At 37.3% G+C, this 20,988-nt stretch overlaps 1 protein-coding gene across 1 annotated transcript; it reads right to left on the bottom strand.

Moving 5' to 3' along the window:
- Nucleotides 1–7: 7 nt before the first annotated feature.
- On the bottom strand, nucleotides 8–16,298 carry LOC139114392 (integrator complex subunit 5-like). The gene is made up of 15 exons (XM_070676107.1): nucleotides 16,118–16,298; nucleotides 15,603–15,716; nucleotides 14,836–15,071; nucleotides 14,213–14,370; nucleotides 8,095–8,203; nucleotides 7,501–7,620; nucleotides 6,583–6,853; nucleotides 6,081–6,193; nucleotides 5,332–5,529; nucleotides 4,382–4,620; nucleotides 3,864–3,934; nucleotides 2,773–2,921; nucleotides 1,617–1,721; nucleotides 1,209–1,281; nucleotides 8–847 (listed from the first exon to the last, which is right to left on the bottom strand). The coding sequence occupies exons 2-15, from the start codon at nucleotides 15,649–15,651 to the stop codon at nucleotides 738–740; spliced, it is 2,001 nt and encodes a 666-aa protein (XP_070532208.1). The 5' UTR covers nucleotides 15,652–15,716; nucleotides 16,118–16,298; the 3' UTR covers nucleotides 8–737.
- Nucleotides 16,299–20,988: the final 4,690 nt, after the last annotated feature.

Raw genomic sequence — 20,988 nt, 5'->3', positions numbered from 1 at the left:
AAGCGAGTGTTTTTTTGTCTTGTTTACTGTGTATGTCTGAAAAAATTCCACAACATAAAGATATATCAAGGTTTTCACAACCATGCTAAACAAGTGATTTTGAAGTCATGACTTCAAGCTGGCTGATACCCTTGTTAGGTTTCACAATTGTCAATTACACATATTCTTACTTTGCAGGTTCTTGAAATAGTGACCAATCTTCACAGAAAGAATTACAAAAGTTATCAAAACATCTGATGACCTGTGTATGTCCGACACTGAGCACACTGAAAAATTTACAAAATTATTTCCAACAAAATATCCTGACATGACACTTAAAGTGCTGCCTATCTTCAGGATGTAATGAGACACTGAAATACAGAGAAATTGAGTCGGACACGGCTAGGCAGTGCACAAGTATTTACAAGGTATTTCTTTCTTGAAAAAAACAACAGTGTTTGCAATGTCTGTTTCGTTTAGCTGACGAAAATGAGGGTGTAGTGAACAGATGTCATTAGATTTGAAACATCACCTTCGAATAACCAATAACAAGAAAGCACATAACTTCCTGACAAGTTCAATGCTATCCTTGGGCTATGAAATATTCCATGGATTGAACCTTCCTGAGGCCCTGGGTTTTAACACAAGTTTGAAATCAATTTCCTCTCACTAAACAACTATAGAAGATAAAAACATCCAGGTGGAAAAAATCATGGTATGACTCTGTCCTACCTAACTAAAAAACTTGCTACGATGGGTCACCTCGTGGTGGTAAAATTTTTCGGGAAAAATCTTGGATAGAGATGTCCGCAGGTTTCTATGTTATGGTGCAATGTTGAATGTATTATCTTCGTGAACTTTGGATCGACTGTGGACAAAATAAAAAAGACAGCATTAATTAACACTAAGCGAAGCCATAAGATTTTTTTGTACTACATTTTTAACCTCTACAGATCGATAAGTTCCCAACTTTTACCTCTCACCAAGTGAAGATACAGTTTACATGGAGAATGTCATTATCATATTTCCCTTTCTATGGTATTTGTAATTTAGTTTATCATAAGACCATCTCCCGTGTCAAAATTACTGAACAACTACACTTATGTGAGTGTGGTTAGTATTAAGACAGAAAGAAAAGTGCGCTGAGTTTGTCGTACACATGGTAATATTTTTGTTACCTTGAGAAAACACAAGCAACATCAAACCAAGGTGGTCTGACCAGTACATACCTGTTTCAAAGTTTCTACATGGTCTTCCTGTAGAATCCTTGTCAGAGAAAGACTCTTCTGATGGTGAGTTTTCCTGTCAAAATCACAGAACAATAACTTGCTTTCAGTACAATGTAAGACAGTAATTTACTCTATTACTCCATGACATTTTTCAATGGGTGTAATTTAAATGATGCAGGTATAATTTTCAGAAAACACTGTGGGCACGTCATTAGTGTTGTTGCACAGAAGCCTGTCACACTTGAATAAGTGACATATTTCTGGCATTTACAGCTTCACAGGCCATTCACTCTCATGCCATAGTTGGTGAAAACTACACACTTTTTCAAGAGTAGAAATATCCTGGAAAAGATAGATCCACTATCACGGATCCAGACACAGTATCTGTTTGTGGACTCACACACCTACCTTCATAAAGCTCCATATATTGACCAGTAAAAGATAAACCTCATAGGGTGTCAGTAAGTAAAACAGCTCACCAACTTGTCCAAGAGTTGAGGGTAGAAAGTCCCCCTGGGAAAAGAAGGAGTTATTAGATATGTCGTGTATGGACACTGTACCTGTAATTGATTTTGTGATATTTCAACATATCGTTTTCCATTAAGTTCATTTGTAATATGATGTAACGTCAAGAATTCAGATTTCCCAGGGTTTTTCATTGCATACAGTAATGTACAATTTCAGACCAATGAACATTCTCCATTGATAATGATTCACATGTACAGATAATGCTCAATAATACACTTTGCATCAATGAATATCATAATAACGGAAATCAAGCACTAGATGTTCTCCATCTAAGTTCACAATTAACTCCACTGAATTGACGCTCTTCTGCAAAATACCTTTGATGTCATAAAAAATCTGTGCAATTTTGCAATCATCAAACTGACTCTGAGAATTCAGAAATGACCAATTTATGGTGAAGGCAATCAGGCAGATACAGTGCAGCTAAAGATTAACTTTCCGACCTCACTAGCCTGGGGTCAGCCTGGAGTGCATGCTAGGCTAGCCTGGTGTTAGCGACCTATTGACTGGCGCTAGCCTGGGCGTCAGCGACTTTTCACTGTGATACATGAGAACAATGGAAGCCTAATGAGCGTGACATTCATGGCAAAACGAAGAAACAATTCACATGTGTCCTAAAGTATGCATAGGAACTATTTCCTTCTCTTGCAATTGCACATGCAGCCAATCTGTGATTCTGTGTGATAAAAGCAGTGGCAGATGACAATTATTCTTGGTATATATTGTACAGCAATATATTGTAATATATGACAAGTACAGAAAATACAATGTTAGGCAGATATCATACTATTTCCCTTATGCCATGATATCAGAATAATTATAACTTGTGTCAATACACCAAACACTCTCTTAACCCTTTAACCCCCAGTTCCCTGTATACAGGTCCAAGATCACCACTGATAACAATGGGTTTGGGTGGAACCATGGTGGTGAAAGGGTTAAAGCTGGTGAACATAGCCTAAGCCTCACATTCTGACAATATTCGCAGCAGTACAGTATTGCTTTTCAGCAGTGGCCATGCAAACCGAGAACTTACCAGAAGCATGCACTCCACCAGTCTGGCAGAATTCTGAAGCTGATGCTGAGACATGCTGGCTTTACTCTCTCTGTTACTCTCCCAGTAGACCAGCAGTGTTGACATCAGTGCATAGACCAGCACAGAACAGTGGCACAAGGTGGGTTTAGCTGAAATCAGAAGAGGAAGAAATTATTGTACATGGAAATTGGCCACTTTGACATTCAGCATATCCTGAGAAAGTATCGAAAACTGGTTTTGAGTCTACGGCCATGTGATGTTTTACATTACAGTCACTCATCTACTTATTCAATCTCCATCTCCTACCTCAATTTTTATCCAAAATCTCAATTAATTACTGGTAAGCACAACTTGTTACTTTGCAAACTGTCATAAATACAGTGGTTTGCTTTGAAGCATTGGCATTACTCGAAGTAGACATATTGTCTAAATTGAGGTGTTGCCAACACTATCAGGTGTAATTATCAGCTGAGCAGTAATTCAAGTCGATCACAGTGAAATCAACTCTGCCAAAGTTGAAACATTGTCTTGCAGCAGGTCAGATGTAGTCAAAACAACTACACCTGAAAGCAAGCGATAAGACTTGGACAGTACTTGGACATACCGGTATGTGGTGTTGTTGTTTAGATAACGTCTAACCTCCTGCTAGACAATGTTTCAACTTTTGCAGAGTTGATTTAACACTTAGCTGTTATAATAATTGCACCTGACAATATTGGCAACACCTCAATTTAGACAATATGTCTAATGCCAATGCTTCAAAGCAAACCACTATAATATATGAGTGATGAAGTTTCATCATGAAATCACTCTCACCTACTCAATACATCTTTGCTGATCAAGGTGTGCTTAATAGATGACGGGGTCAATTTGTGAAGGGGTCAAAATGTTATGAATACAAAGTCAACTTTTTTCTCCCAAGCAAGTCTCATTAAAATAATATAAACAGTTCAGCTACAAAAATAATAATGGCTAATCACCTTTCACCACAGATGACAGACAGTCCTCACGAAATTTCAAGGTCTGTATTGAAGATACACATGTTGTGAAACCATACTGTTACATGTCTAAAAAGAAGCTATAAAACTTACATTTTGCTACCACTCTCAGTAACTCCCACAATATAGGATTGTCTTCAAATGCTCTTCTTATGTGTAAATCTCTGGAAAATATAAAACAAGAGTAAATCTTCATGAACTATTTCAGCAAGAAATATACTCTCCCTGGAAAGGATGACAAGTCAATTTCACTGGTTTCACACAGATATACTTTCATAATACACAATATGAACAATTGCAAAGTGAAGTAACTGTGGACTCTCCATAAATGTGTCATACATATTTGCTATAGACAAGTGAGCCCGTTTTTTGTGGCAGCAAAAGAATGTTGAATATTGACCTGTAGAGGGCGCTGCCTGGTATACCCTGCATTGCCATATACACTGAATGACAGGTGTAAATGTATATGGTACTTCTATTGAAACTACCGAGTAACGCTACTGAACCGGACAATATCAAATGACATAAAAATAAGCTATAGACATATAAAAACAGTAACAGTTTTTGAAGAGGGTAATACACAGGAGGGATTTCACAAACTAGGCACCTACCTTTCAATGGTGTATTTCATATACTCCTCTTCAGGCCATTGTGTACCAGCATGGATAACATCAGGACACACTAACTCCACTAGCAACAATGCTAAGCATCTTGCCGAATTTTCTGAAAGCATCTTTGAAGTCCCTGTCTTCTGCCCCTCATCTTGAACCTTTGTCACTTTCTTGATGTCTACTGAGCCACACTCATGCAGAGTGTCCATCACTGTCTGCATGTTCTGTATCTTGACATCCTGGGGGGAAATATCACAATGTGATTATAAATGATGTAATTCAACAGGGCCATCTTGGAAATATGAGTGATTTTTTGCAGCAAACACTTTTCAAGTGTGGGTTTGTAGAAATCGAAAATGCATACTCGTTTGCGACAAAGTGTTTTTGATCACATGAGAAGGAATATAATGTGATCCTTGATGAAAATTACAATATTTTTTATACACAATGTGATGTGTATATGACATAAAAATTCTTTTGCTTCACATGTTTTTTGGTGCAGGGCCATGGCACTTTGTGAGTTATTTGAGTAGAGCAAAGGTATAAAACTCATGTTTCATGTGCAGTTGAAGAAAAGCTTGCAATGAGTAATTTCTTGCACAACAGAAGAATTCACCAATTTCAACAAGGTTCAAATCACAACTTTGACAATTATGATTTTAAAAAAATAGAGCAGACCTGCTAGCATACAAATCTATCAGTAGAGGAAATACTGCTTGTATAATCTTGTTCCATCATCATTTCAGATCTCGCACATGCATGTGATACATTTTTGAGATCTAGGGTTTAACCTGTACACAGTTCACCCCTATTCTCCTTCAACAGGTCCACAATCACCATCAATAACAATGGGTTTGGGACAAACCATGGTGGTGATAGGGTTAAAAGCTTTGTATGATTACCTGATTTCAGATGTCAGTTTTTGGATGAGATGTTTCTAGAAATCATACCTGTGGTATATTGTTTGCCACCAGCTCAGGTCGTTTACCCTTGCCAATGATACCAGCATGGAAGACGGTGGATGCAGTGGCTGGCACTGTCACCGACAACGCATGCTTCTTGTTGTCTTCATGCAGGGACACTTTGGTACTGGTACTTTCTGCCAAGTCACTCTCCTCTTGTTTGCCCCCAAAGAGAAGCCTGTTTTCCTGAGAAATGGTAAAAACGTGAAAAATATCAAAAGCTATTAAAAAGAGCAGCAACATCAAGGTTTTTAGACAATTCAAACCAAGGTGAACTTGGAACACATCATCAGAAAAGAAATTTTTTAACCATTTGAGTGCTGTAATTTTCCGCCAAAATTTTTGTGCAACATTTTACCACTTATTATGATTTTTATTCTATAAACCTTTTGATAGTTTTAGACCAACAGGCAGCACTTTTCATACGCTACAATTTTTCATCAAACTTTTAGGAAAACTCTGAAAAAAATTGTTGGAACCTGAAAAAAATGTCTGACACAGTATTATTTGCAATATAGGAGACAAAAACTGACTTTTTAACTCCAAGGGATAAATTAATGACATTCTTACTGTGTGTAAATTCACTACCCAGAAAGGTGGGGGCTAGTCCACATTTCAGCAACATGTTCATGAAAATGCATTCATTGTCAAAACCATGATATGTACAATTGCAGAGTTGGATTTCCATTCTTTTGGCTTTGCACTCAAGTAACTCTCCTCTATAGAACCCATCTTACCTTGTTCATGACACCCTGTATGAGAAATCGGATGACCTCTGTTTGACCTGGAGGATGATGAGATAGAGTTGTCAGGTACTCCTTCACCGTGACAACTTCATCAACAGTGCGATCTGATGGAGAAAAAAAATGTACATTTGCTAATGATGTAAAAGTGCTGTTTTCTTTCCTCAGTGTTATTTAAAATGCGCTACAGTTTGAAAATGAGAAACAGAATGACAGTACCTCATGAATATGTATACAGAATCATAGTGAGATAGGTCATAACCCCTTTGAAATTGGTAACTTGATATTTGATCTGCATGTACATTTAAATTTCGTTTTTGAAGCTGACTTTTGGACTGAAATTTCATATTGTTACCTGTAAGATGAGTGATTTAACTAGGCAATGTTTTGAAAAAATTGTTGACTGTTGTAAAATGGTCAATAAACATGGTCAGTGTAACGGAAATGTGATTTGAAAGCAGACAAACCACTGATGATACATTTTCAAATCTCTCACCTTGTCTATGAAGTAGAATGAAGAAATAGTGTACAGCACACTGTATGACGTTGATCAGTGTATCCATGGCAACATTTGTTGGCATGCCAACAAGATACAACAGTTTGATTGTCTGGTAAGATACAGCCACAGAGTGGTGGTGTAAAAGACAGGACAGAATCTGTACGGAGTTTTGAAGGGTTGATTTCAGTCTGACCCTTGACCTCTGCTGACCCTGCTGGCTGGCCTCCCATTTGACAAGGAGTGTGAAATTGTTAAGTAGATGCAACGTCTAGAATGAAAACAGACAAAAAGAAATTACACTTAACAGTGAAAAATTATCAGCACACAATTGTGAAGAGGCGATTTTGAAGTCAAGTTCATAGAAACTATATTGTATTATCTTTACATGCAAGGTCATCTTTCAAAGCTTAGAGATTCATGTACAAACACATATTACATATGTGAAGTATGGACTTAGCTCCACAGAACATGAAGTACCATCAGTCGAGTGAACCTTGGATTTCATGATAATATGATACACTGGGTTAAATTGTGTAAGTCATTGATTGAAGAATCACACAGAAACACGTAATCATTTACAATTATTGTAAACACTGCCTAAACTTGGGCATTTCTGAAATGCAAGAACTTTACAGCTGGACAAAGCCATAGATTGAATTTTCAATTTAGGAAAGCTATATAATATATAATCTGATGATGCAGGTGACCTCTCACGAAACTGTTTTGTAAATGCTTAGTTTATCTGACAAGCATTCTAGTACAGTTTTGCTTTTTTAAGTCTACAGATATTTGAGAGGATACTGTTTATGCATGTTGAGAAAGCCTGTCACTTACAATGTGGTGTACTAAACTTTCTAGTGCAGTACTTCGTATAACAATTATAAGCATAGAAATTTAGGATGTAAAGTCACTAACCTGTGTGTCGTTGGCATTCTGCAAATAATACAATGATTTCTGCACGGCAACTTTTATCACATCCTTTGTGGAACTTTCAAACTCGGCTTGAAGTTCAAGAAGCAGTTTGACTTGAGAACACTGAGACAAAAACATGTGATGTGTATTGTAAGCGTTCTGTATACATTATAACACAATGTAAAAGACAGTGCTGATTTCATAATGAAATATTATCACTTTAAAATTGCTTAGATGGCTGCATAATATAACCATATTGGTATCATGGGAAATGTGATTAAAAAGTATAACATATACATAATTTACGTCTAGGTTCCAAAACTTGCTTGATAAATTATGTCAACTCTGCAACATGACTGTTGCTTGGTTGCACCTGCCCTGCTTTCTGTTGCTGGGTAGAGAAACCTGAAAGCCAGTGAAAATGCACAGCTGAAAACACTAAAAGACCAGTTATGTTTATAAACCATGTTAACAGACATATTCATGTGCACAGAATATATATACTGCCTGCCTAATTAATCTTACTGTCCTCCTGTTTCATAACAGTTCTACATCACTGTTTGTGTACGACATCCACAGCATTAAGCAAGACTTTACCTTGTCCTCAGAGTCTGCATTCAACATGAGATAGCTGAGAATGTCAGAGGCACAGCTTTCACCGCAGTGCACACCGATCACTGAGAGTAGTCTCTGTAGCCAGTACAACCTGTTAGGATAGATGGGAAGAGTACGGAATAATGAATGGAGTTTGCTCAGTTCTACTGACTGTTGTGCGTATACAAGAAGAAAGCCAATTTTCCCGCATGTTCATTACAGAAGTTTGCAAGATGTAATATGCAATTTTGCTCCCTTGCCTTCTAAAAATCATTCTGGCATTCATCTGTAGAAACTTAGACCAGAAATTGTTAATACTCGAACTGCAGTTACTGACTGTATCACATGCACAAGATTATTGAAATACATCCAATCGGGCCATCCTCACACTGAAAGCAATGTTAGCAGCACATGTATTTGAACGGTGAAGTACATGTAGGTACCAGCTCCATGACCAATTTTAAAATTTGTATGATTTGTTGGCCTGGGAATATATGTGAAAGCATGGAAAAAAGACAAAGCAAGCTGGAAGACACAAGAAGCATACTCACTGAACAACAACTGCACAAGTGACAACAAGGAAAATTTTATATCAAGCTAATCAAATATCCAGCACTTATTACATCATGGTTGTCTCATTTCACCAATAGCCTGACACGTAACTATGTGGGATACAGTCCCCATGCTTAGTAGACAATAGTGTGGTAATATGGTTTTCTTCAGAGAAAAATATGCTTCTTGACTTCTTTTTACACATACTTCTCATATCGTTTTATCTCTTTTATGTCTCTGTGATTAATGTGTTCCAGTGACTTCACCTTCTTTTATCCCAAGAACTACAACTTTGGATAACAAATATTCAATTTATGCATTGTTGAAATAAAAAACACTACTGAATGTTGAGGTTAAAACATTTACTAACAAGTCATCGTTGATGACACAGTCCCCACTTGTTAATGGGTATTTTGATTACAAGTCCTCAGAGAGTATAAGGTCCTCTTCATTAATTAGGTCTGTGATAAAAATTCTTTGATACAGATGGCGCTCAATGGCCAAGAATGAGTTCCATGGTGATGAAAACATAAACCAATGTAGGCCACCATCCTAAAGGTCATTAAATGAGTCAACTAGGAATTAATCGACAGGATGTTGCAAAACATTTTTGCATACTATCCTAACACTAACAGATTATCACCGGTACCATATTTCATAAAGTTTGATGCAGTATTTACAACACTATGAGATCAACATCTGTATCAAGTTTCATCAAATTTGATGCTGTATTTGTGGATATATCACTCTAATTAGGAAAGTTCATTACATATGCAATTACAAATTAATTAAAATGACACTGATAAATGTCTCTTTCACTGTTAAAGCAATATGAGCTTCTGTACAAAGTTTCATGAAATTTGATGCAGTATTTCTTGACATATCAGCCTAATTATGAAACTGCAATAATTGACACGATACTGCTACATGATGTGAAAGAAATTGACGTACATATGTATGAAATAGTTCAATGTCCTTGTACCAACTTTGAATGATACTGGTGGAAATATGTCTGAGTTATGACTCTGTACATGAGAAAATCATAAGAAAATCGCTGCCACACAGCGATATTTGATCTTACAGTTTAAAAAATCAAGAAGTACATGTATGACATAAGTCAAAATCCATGTACCAACTTTGAATAAAATCAGTTGAGACTTGCCAGAGTTATGGCTCTCGACATGAAAAACACCATAACAAAATTGCCACCATGTGGCCATATTGGACCATATGGTGAAACATATCGATGTACATATGTATAACTTAATACATAAGTCAATGTCTTTGAATAAATTCACTTGATATATGTCTGAGTTATGGTTCTGGACGTAAAAAAATTGTAAAAAAAATGGCCACACGGCGACCATATTGGATCGTATCACAAAAGAAATCAATGTGCATATGTATGACAAAGGTCAATGTTCTTGTACTAAGTTTGAATAAAATCGGTGAATAAAATCGGTTGAGACGTGCCGGAGTTTTGGTTAAGGACATGAAAAAATTGTAACAAAATTGCTGCCATGCAGCCATACTGGATCATATCATGAAACAAATTGACGTACATATGAATGGCATAGGTTAAAGTCCTTGTACCAACTTTGAATAAAATCAGTTGACATATGCCTGAGTTCTGGCTCTGTATATGAAAAAATCCTAACAAAATGGCCACATGGCAGCCATATTATATCGTATCACAAAAGAAATCAATGTGCAAATGTTTGACATAGGTCAATGTCCTTGTACCAACTTTGAATAAAATCGGTTGTGATATGCCTGATTTATGGCTCTTTACATTAAAAAATCAAAACAAATTGGCCACACGGCAGCCATATTGGATCGTATCACAAAACAAATGACGTGCATATCTATGACATTGGTCAATGTCCTTGTACCAACTTTGAAAAATAGCGTCAATGACACTGTAGCTCCCATCCTGGACTATTTAGTGTTTGTTCTCTGGTCAGATATTTGAACATGTGTGAAAGGGATAAAGTGCATGAAGTGAAAATACTTAAATGAAATGTACTGAAGACAGTGAAATATGTTTAATGTAATTATTCAGAATATAAAATGGAAAAAATACAGAATTAGATATATCGAATACTGTGATACAACCATTAACTCAACAAGTCATTTACAATGACATAGTCCCCACTTGTAATAGGAGTATTAGTCTTGATGGGGCAGGAAAATGTGGTCATTTAAGAAGTATCACTGGAGTGTATATGTTGAGATCTATGGGAACATAGGTCTATGTCGTTGTTCCCAATTTGAAACACATGAGGCATGTCTAAGTTATGGTTCTAAATCGGGAAAAAAGATCAGACCTCTAGCAGTATTGGCCAGCCAAGAAATACATATGCGCATTATAAATGAGGTACAAGATGTGACATCTTAAGGTCTAATATCCCATCAAAATTGGAGGGTATAGAACTTGTGGTTACTGAAATATGCATATATATGTATAATCAAGGTCAAAGGTCATCGAGGTCACATGACATTTTGAAAAAAATTATATTGCTAATTAATCCCTATATGCCTAAAAATCAGATCTCTAGCTCTATTCGCTTGCCCAGAATTAGATGTGTACATAATTAATGAGGTAAAGCGTGTGTTGCCATAAGGTCTCCCATCCTACTAAATACAAAGGACATAGCACTTGTGGTTATTTATTGACATAAATATATATTTTAGGTAAAAGGTCATCGAGGTCACATGACATTTGATCAAAAAATTTCTCTCCTATAGTTATCCCTATATACCAAAAATCAGACATCCAGCTCTATTGGGGCTCAGAATGAGATATGCGCATAATTATTGAGGTACAGTATTGGCGTCATAAGGTGTCAAATCATACCAAACATGAAGGGTGTAGCACTTGTGGTTACTGAGTTATGGAAAAGTATGTATATTTGAGGTCAAAGGTCACCGAGGTCATGTGATATTTTGTCAAAAAAATTGTTTTGCTAAGTTATCCCTATATACCAAAAATCAGACCTCTAGCTCTATTGGCTCGCTCAAAATTAGATATGTGCATAATTAATGAGGTACAATATGTGGCGTCATAAGCTGTCCCATCATACCATACATGAAGGGTGTAGCACTTGTGGTTACTGAGTTATGGACAAATATGTATATTTGAGGTCAAAGGTCACCGAGGTCACGTGACATTTTGTCAAAAAAATTGTATTGCTAAGTTATCCCTATATACCAAAAATCAGACCTCTAGCTCTATTGGCTCGCTAATTACATGAAATTGATATGTGCATAATTAATGAGGTACAATATGTGGCGTCATAAGCTGTCCCATCATACCATACATGAAGGGTGTAGCACTTGTGGTTACTGAGTTATGGACAAATATGTATATTTGAGGTCAAAGGTCACCGAGGTCACGTGACATTTTGTCAAAAAAATTGTATTGCTAAGTTATCCCTATATACCAAAAATCAGACCTCTAGCTCTATTGGCTCGCTCAAAATTAGATATGCACATAATTAATGAGGTACAATATGTGGTGTCATAAGGTGTCCCATCATACCATACATGAAGGCTGTAGCACTTGTGGTTACTGAGCTATGGACAAATATGTATATTTGAGGTCAAAGGTCATCGAGGTCACGTGACATTTTGTCAAAAAATTGTTTTGCTAAGTTATCCCTATATACCAAAAATCAGACCTCTAGCTCTATTGGCTCGCTCAAAATTAGATATGTGCATTCATTATACGGGGTAAAATATGTGACGTCATAAGCTGTCCCATCATACCATACATGAAGGCTGTAGCACTTGTGGTTACTGAGTTATGAACAAACATGTAAATTTGAGGTCAAAGGTCACTGAGGTCACGTGACATTTTGTCAAAAAAATTGTATTGCTAAGTTATCCCTATATACCAAAAATCAGACCTCTAGCTCTATTGGCTCGCTCAAAATATGATATGTGCATAATTAATGAGGTACAATATGTGGCGTCATAAGGTGTCCCATCATACCATACATGAAGGCTGTAGCACTTGTGGTTACTGAGCTATCGACAAATATGTATATTTGAGGTCAAAGGTCATCAAGGTCACGTGACATTTTGTCAAAAAAATTGTTTTGCTAAGTTATCCCTATATACCAAAAATCAGACCTCTAGCTCTATTGGCTCGCTCAAAATTAGATATGTGCATAATTAACGGGGTACAATATGTGACGTCATAAGCTGTCCCATCATACCATATATGAAGGGTGGTAGCACTTGTGGTTACTGAGTTATGGACAAATATATATATTTGAGATCAAAGGTCATCAAGGTCACATGACATTTTGTCAAAATATCCGAGATATCTGTGTGAACGGATGGACTCACGGATGGACGAACAGACGGACATGACCCAATCTATAAGCTCACTGGACTTCATCCGTGGGGACTAAAAATTGTGTCACTGCATCCTTTTTGCAATATGAATACGATGAGAAACTAAATTTTTATTTTTCGTGGCCTTATACATGGGAGTCTATGGAGATCTGCCTTATACATGGGAGTCTATGGACGTGTAAACTAAAAATATGTAAATTTCACCAAGATTAGCCCAAATTTGGGAAAGGTCACTCCTATTGCACTTCCATACCAAGTTTCAAATCAATCGGACTTGTGGTTTCAGAGCAGGAGATTTTTTGACCAAAAATGGGAGAAAATTACAAAAAAATTCATGAAAAATAGCAAGTCCAAGATACTGACCCAAGATGTGCACAATCATTTCATGTCAGCCCAAAGTACTTACATGCTAATTTTTCATGTAATCTGCTCGGTGGTCATTGAGTTTTTTCAATTTTGACTGTTTTTACATTTTTTCACTTAATTTGCATATTTTTGGCAATGACAACTTCATTTGAACAAAATCTCATCTACAGCCCATCATCGATGTACACACCAAATATCAAGATGAAATGTGCAGCGGTTTTGGAGTTTTTGATGTTGACGGACAGACATACAGACATACAGACATACAGACATACATACATACAGACATTTCCCTAGCCTATAAGAATAGCTTCCATTGCCATATATACATATGGCTATGGGAGCTAATAAAATCAGTTGAAACATGTCTGAGTTATGGCTCTGTACATGAAAAAATCGTGATAAAATGGCTGCCCGGCGGCCATATTGGATCGTATCACAAAACAAATTGACGTGCATATGTATGACATATGAAGTAATCCTTGTACGAAGTTTGAATGAAATCGCTTCTGGCATCTCTGAGATATCTGCGTGAATGGACGCACGCATGCACGCATGCACGGACATGACCAAACCAATAAGTCCCCCCGGACGGTGTCCGTGGCGACTAACAAGTCATTGATGATCGACATAGTCCCCACTTGTGCATGTGTATCAAATTTGAAAGGAACTGGCTTAGGCATGTCAGAGATATCTGCGTGAATTGACGCATGGCTGCACAGTCTGAGTACAAACCATAGGTCCCCTGGAGTTTGTCCGTTGGGCTAACAAATACTTATTGTACTGAAATTTGTGCCATATAAAGTACACAACTAATAACAACTGCTCTCTAAACACTGACCTTTTATCAGTGGCAGTGAGAATATCCCTACACAGGTCACTGGTGTGTTTCTGTAACTCCACAAGGAATGGTATCTCATTGATGTCAGACTTGCTTGACTGGTAGGAAGTGGAGCGTTTAGAATAAACACTCCTCTGTAGATCTAATAACAATAAATCCTGAAGAAATGGACAGATTAAGAGGACAATAGTCTCATCAATTATGCTTATTATTGGTGTGCAATAGGTGGAAAGTAACTGGATATTAACACATTTGCTTTAACTGTGTTTGCATTTGTCTTGTGTAGTTGATTTTACAAAATAGGAGTGCAAAGATTGAGTGCTCTTCTAAGGAATTTGTAAAAGCTTAGCATTTATTTTATGTAACTAAGATGCATGGATATGACACTGAAAATTTCAACTTGTAAATTTTGGCGTCATCTGATTCTTTCCTTCTGCAAACTGAAAATCTACACTGTGAAATTGCATTGAAATGTGGAATAAGGAAAACGCAATAAATTACATTCTTTGCAGTTTAAACACACGGCTTGTACCAAACCTGCAAAATAGACAAAGTATTGTATATTTACATATGTGCAACATTCCTCTTCATAAAACAAAAGTTCAAAAACACAATTTACTTACCAGTATCAAAGCCGCACACTGCTGAACCTGAGAGGAGACTGCTTCATCACATTCCATGCCAGTCTTGGAGCTCTGAGGTGCCGCTGTATCCAGCACAAAGTGGAGCAGCTTACAAGCCCCACTGCCAGATTTACAAATCAGGTGAATTACCAGTGTTATCAGTCCGTCGGCGTCTTGCAAGATGACAGGGCTACTTCCAAACTGACGTGAAAGGATATTAAGTACTTCAGGAGTCACTGTACGCCAAACATACCCAGCAAAATTGAAAGTCAGAAAAGACACAAAGTGAAAGACTGAACACTGATAAGAGAAATCACTTTGCATTGCGCATATCCTATTACTACCATTATAAATTCAGTAGAATTGAACTCTTGGTTGTGTTAAATAAAACATGCAGATAAATGAGGATACTTTGATGGAAAATAAAAGTGTGCAAGCATGATGGAATAACAGAGTAAATAGTAGATCTATTTATAATAGAGATTTTTGGAATTTGGTGTGGTTTCATTTCACGATAATATCTTGATCCAAGAAATACCAATATACTGTACTGATAATTTTGACACACTGGCACTTATTTTGTCTCAATACTTTCATGATAGCTTTTTAATAATAACATATTCTAGAGGTTGTGCATTAAGTGAGCTCTTTCACTTGCTCTAAAGACAGTGTCTACAGCATGGTTTTTGAGCCATTTAGTCATTGCCATGAACAGGATCCAGGTAATAATGTACATGAAAGTTTCCGCATCTCAAAACATTACTTACAGCAGTCTACCAAATCATTGGTAATGACTTTGAGTAGCATTGGTGACATTGTTGCTAGTTGTAGGAGGAATGGGACGTGGACAACTGCTGCTCATCAGTGCTGGTTAAACTGGCCTGTGAATTAAAAACAATACAGTTGAGGATGAAAAAATGAAAGTGGTCCACCCAACATATGGATAAGTTGAGAAACGGTCAACCTTGTCTTGTCCTTGCTTCAATCAGAAGAAGTAGTGGAAATCTTACAATTAACAGAAAAGCAATGACAGTCACTTCAAAGATAATTTCAGTCATTTGGGGCAACTGTACATTAAACATTCTTGTCTTTCAACAGCTGAACAGAATACTACACTATAACTAGACTTTTGGAAATTTTTCCTGTATAGCAAAATGGGTGAAGATATTGTGAATGGGTGGAGAACTGTCAATGTTAGCATATCATGCATTTGCCAATTTGGACAGTAATCGGCTTGAAGGTTACTATCTTGAGGTTACAGGTGCACTAAGTTCAAGTATACCTGGAAAAGTTCCAAGAGAGCTTTTCTGATATCTTTGGAATGTTGAGAGGCAAGGTGTCCTAGGATACCAACAACAGATGCCATCTTGGGAACCTTCTTCTCTGAATTGCTGATGGACTCCCCTTGGCTGTTGCCATGGCTACAGAAATCTTTCAAACCGCATGACAGGACCCTGGTGATGATAGTCTCGGGGAAACAAGACCTGTGTGTTGGCATAGGGATATTGAGGATGAATATCATGGTACAAGGATAAAAAGTATATAAACATGATGGAAGTTGTCGGGAATCTCTTCCTTGTATCTTTGTCATGAAATGTGACAAGTTTAAAATTACACGGGAAAATTGCAGTGGTAAGTTGTGGTGATACACCAATATTTTGACTCAAGAATTTATGCCACAGAACGACAAAGAACACGGAAAATTTTTCTAAGGTAATGATAGATTCCTGTTTGAATATACTCTATAAGCTTGATTGCATGAGTATACCATAAACTCATTGCAAAAGTCTTACTGAATAAAGTTGTTACATTTTTTCTTTCAATGCCCATATGAAGAGCATGAGATGAAAAATGCACATAAACAGCTGAAAGTACTATAAGAGGTATAGAAATTCTGAACGGACAGATTAGTATAGTATCACATCACTTCGAAATGTGATGTAACAAGGATTAAATCAGGGTCACCTTGACTGTGATTAAATCAACTTACCCAATGTGTGCTACAACCCAATCAAAGTGTGGGGAGTGTAACACCGATGTGTCTAACAAGGCATCCACACAGAAATCAGGACAACTTTTGATCAACACAGATACACACTGAGTGGCGATCTCCATTAAACTCCTTGTTGCTGCAAAATAAGAAGTTAAATGTCTGTATTCTGTTGGTTAAAGAAACAGTAGCAGCATGCAAAGCAACACTGATGAGAACATATGCCAGGCCCTGCCAGTGCAATATAGCTACTTAGGTTTTATAAAGTTCACAGGAATTACATGGACAAAAAAAAATGCAGGAAATTTTTATAAGAGGAGTCACTTCAAGAGAAGGTAAATGAACTAATAAAAGCTAGCTGCTTAATATTGTTTTGTTTTTTTCACATAAACCTCGTCTACATGGTACATGTATAACACTGATAACAATGAGATTGTCCACTCCAACAGGACAATTAAGCCATCATCTTTTCGAGATACTAACATGCACGATTTCTGTTCTGGGAATTCATGTTCAAAAATTCTGTAGTTCCGGGAACTTGCTATTGGCAATTGTGAAGATAATTACACTTGGTTGACTTATCCTTTACACTCTGTTCAACTCACGTTCTTTGCATCGGATGGGTTTTTAGTCTGGTAATCATGTTGATGCTCCAAGCTCTCTGTGCAAACATCTCGAAATACCATATGTATGGTGTAAATGTAATCACATCAAATGTCACTGGTCAGAGAGTATCTCAGTTTGTGCTTCGGTAAAACAAAGATGCTTACCTTTGCAAGTCATCCACAGCTGAAGGAGTTCATTGAGACTTGAAGAGTGAGGTACACCCCTCCTTCCAGCATACTGACTGCTAATCTGACCAAGTAGATCGATGGACCACTGCAATGAACAGATGAAGGTGTTGGAAAAATAATGATTAAAAGTCATTGACAATGACATAGTCCCCACTTGTAATAGGAGTATTAGTCTTGAGGGGGCAGGGAAATGAGGTCATTAAGAAGTATCACTAAAGTGTATATGTTCAGATCTATGGACACATAGGTCTATGTCATTGTTCCCAATTTGAAACAAGAGGCATGTCTAAGTTATGGTTCTAAATCGGGAAAAAAGATCAAACCTCTAGCTGTATTGGCCAGCCAAGAAATACATATGTGCATAATAAATGAGGTACATGATGTGACATCTTAAGGTCTATTATCCTATCAAAATTGAAGTGTAAAGAACTTGTGATTACTGAGTTATGCATATATATGCATATTCAAGGTCAAAGGTCATCAAGGTCACGTGACATTTTGAAAAAAAACATTGTATTGCTAATTAATCCATATATGCCAAAATTCAGACCTCTAGCTCTATTGGCTTGCCCACAATTATATATGGGCATAATTAACGAGCCAAGGTCACATGACATTTTGTCAAAAAAATTGTATTGCTAAGGTATCCCTATATACCAAAAATCAGACCTCTAGCTCTATTCGCTCACTCAAAATTAGATATGTGCATAATTAATGAGGTACAATATGTGGCGTCATAAGGTGTCCCATCATACCGAATATGAATAGAAGGTGTAGCACTTGTGGTTCCTGAGTTATGCACAAATATGTATATTTGAGGTCAAAGGTCATTGACATCACTTGACATTTTCATTTTGTCAAAAAAATTGTATTGCTAAGTTATCCCTATATACCAAAAATCAGACCTCTAGCTCTATTGGCCCGCTCAAAATTAGATATGCACATAATTAATGAGGTACAATATGTGGCGTCATAAGGTGTCCCATCATACCAAATATGAAGGGTGTAGCATTAGTGATTACTGAGTTATGGACAAATATGTATATTTGAGGTTAAAGGTCACCAAGGTCACGTGACATTTTGTCAAAAAAATTGTTTTGCTAAGTTATCCATATATACCAAAAATCTGACCTCTAGCTCTATTGGCTCGCTCAAAATTAGATATGCACATAATTAATGAGGTACAATATGTGGCGTCATAGGGTGTCCCATCATACCATATATGAAAGGTTTACCACTTGTGGTTACTGAGTTATGGACAAATATGTATATTCGAGGTCAAAGGTCACCAAGGTCACATGACATTTTGTCAAAGTGTCTGAGATATCTGCGTGAACGGATGGACTCACGGACTGACATGACCCAATCTATGAGCCCCCTGGACTTTATCTGTGGGGGACTAAAACTGTGTCACTGCATCCTTTTTGCAATATGAATACGATGAGAAACTAAATTTTTATTTATCTTGGGAGCCTATGTACTGCCTTATACATGGGAGTCTATGGACTGCCTTATACATGGGAGTCTATGGACTTCCTTATACATGGGAGTCTATGGACTGCCTTATACATGGGAGTCTATGGTCTGCCTTATACATGGGAGTCTATGGTCTGCCTTATACATGGGAGTCTATGGACTGCCTTATACATGGGAGTCTATGGTCTGCCTTATACATGGGAGTCTATGGTCTGCCTTATACATGGGAGTCTATGGTCTGCCTTATACATGGGAGTCTATGGTCTGCCTTATACATGGGAGTCTATGGAGGTGAAAACTAAAAAGTCCTCTACCACGGCCAAATTTGATCGCATTGTGAAACAAATCGACGTGCATCTGTATGAGGTATGGTACTATCCTTGTACCAAGTTTGAACGAAATCGCTCCAGGCGTCTCTGAGATATCTGCGTGAACGGACGGACGCACGGACGGACGGACGGACGGACGCACGGACATGACCAAACCTATAAGTCCCCCCGGACGGTGTCCGTGGGGACTAAAAATGATAGAGAAAACAGTGTGAAAATCTCAGTAATACTTTATGGGTTGCCTGTGCCAGTGTGAAAATCTCAGTAATACTTTATGGGTTGCCTGTGCTTATACATGGGAGTCTATGGACTGCCTTATACATGGGGGGTCTATGGAGGTGAAAACTAAAAAGTTCTCTAACACGGCCAAATTTGATCGCATTGTAAAACAAATCGAAGTGCATCTGTATGAGGTAGGGTACTATCCTTGAACCAAGTTTGAAAAAATCGCTCCAGGCGTCTCTGAGATATCTGGGTGAACGGACGGACGGACGGACGGACGCACGCACACACGGACGGACGCACGGACATGACCAAACCTATAAGTCCCCCAGGACGGTGTCCGTGGGGACTAAAAAGAAAAGCTTCAGAAATCTTCTGATGAAGATAAAAGTGTTGTACATTCTAAAATGTACATTTTGATCAATAGAATTGGTGTTGGAAATATACCAGAAAAAAAGGGTCTTCACAAATCCTCCAATGGAAAAGCAGAAGTGTTCAGTCTAAAATGTACATTTTAATGCATGTTTCTTGGCGCTTAATTTGTGGTGTGATTGTTTGATCTGAAAGTTGATCGTGAACTGAACGGCATGAATTAATTTCAACTGTTTATTCTGTAGATAAAGAAATTTGGAGTTGACTTCAGCAGTCTCTAATTATGGCTGTTACCCTATTCTAAGCGGAACCCAAATGTACATTCTGCTGGGACTGATAATGTCTGTGTTCAAGAAGGGCAACACGACCACGGTATCTTACTGTGAATATCAAGGGAGCCCATCCTTCAGAATTCTTCTTCACAAAGCCTAGTAATACACTGTGAATATCATCAATCATGTCATCCAAGTTTGGAGCTAGACTCTCTGAAGAAGAAAAAGGGGGTCAATGAAGACATGCTGATAAATTCTGCAAGTTACTTTGTGTACCAAGTTAAAGTGCTTTATAATTTTGGACAGTGATCATGTATTAAAGCTTAAAAACAGTAGCAATATTAATTTACCTATACACAGAAACAGCTTTTGCCAAATTTGAGCAGAGCGGAGTCACAAGTCATCTAAAAGTGTTCAAATAGAAAATCTTGAATCATGCTTTGGTAGATGAATGAACAGTAAATATATAAACAGAGTCATTTTAAAAGTACAATTTAATACATATGTGTTTAAAATATCCTGCATTGAATAAGATCATACAAGTATGTTTTCTAGATATAAATGCCATTGACACTCAAAAAGCATGAAAACATTATATAAACTTTAACGTTTTCCCCTCAACAAGACATTACGCAGTGCAAGGCAGGCAAGATATTTTGCCACAGTAAACGTGCACTTTCTGGACACACATGAAAAAG

Source organism: Ptychodera flava, chromosome 16 (genome assembly GCF_041260155.1).
Source record: "Ptychodera flava strain L36383 chromosome 16, AS_Pfla_20210202, whole genome shotgun sequence".
Taxonomy (NCBI): Eukaryota; Metazoa; Hemichordata; class Enteropneusta; family Ptychoderidae; genus Ptychodera; species Ptychodera flava.
This window is presented reverse-complemented; position numbering and strand designations above follow the sequence as displayed.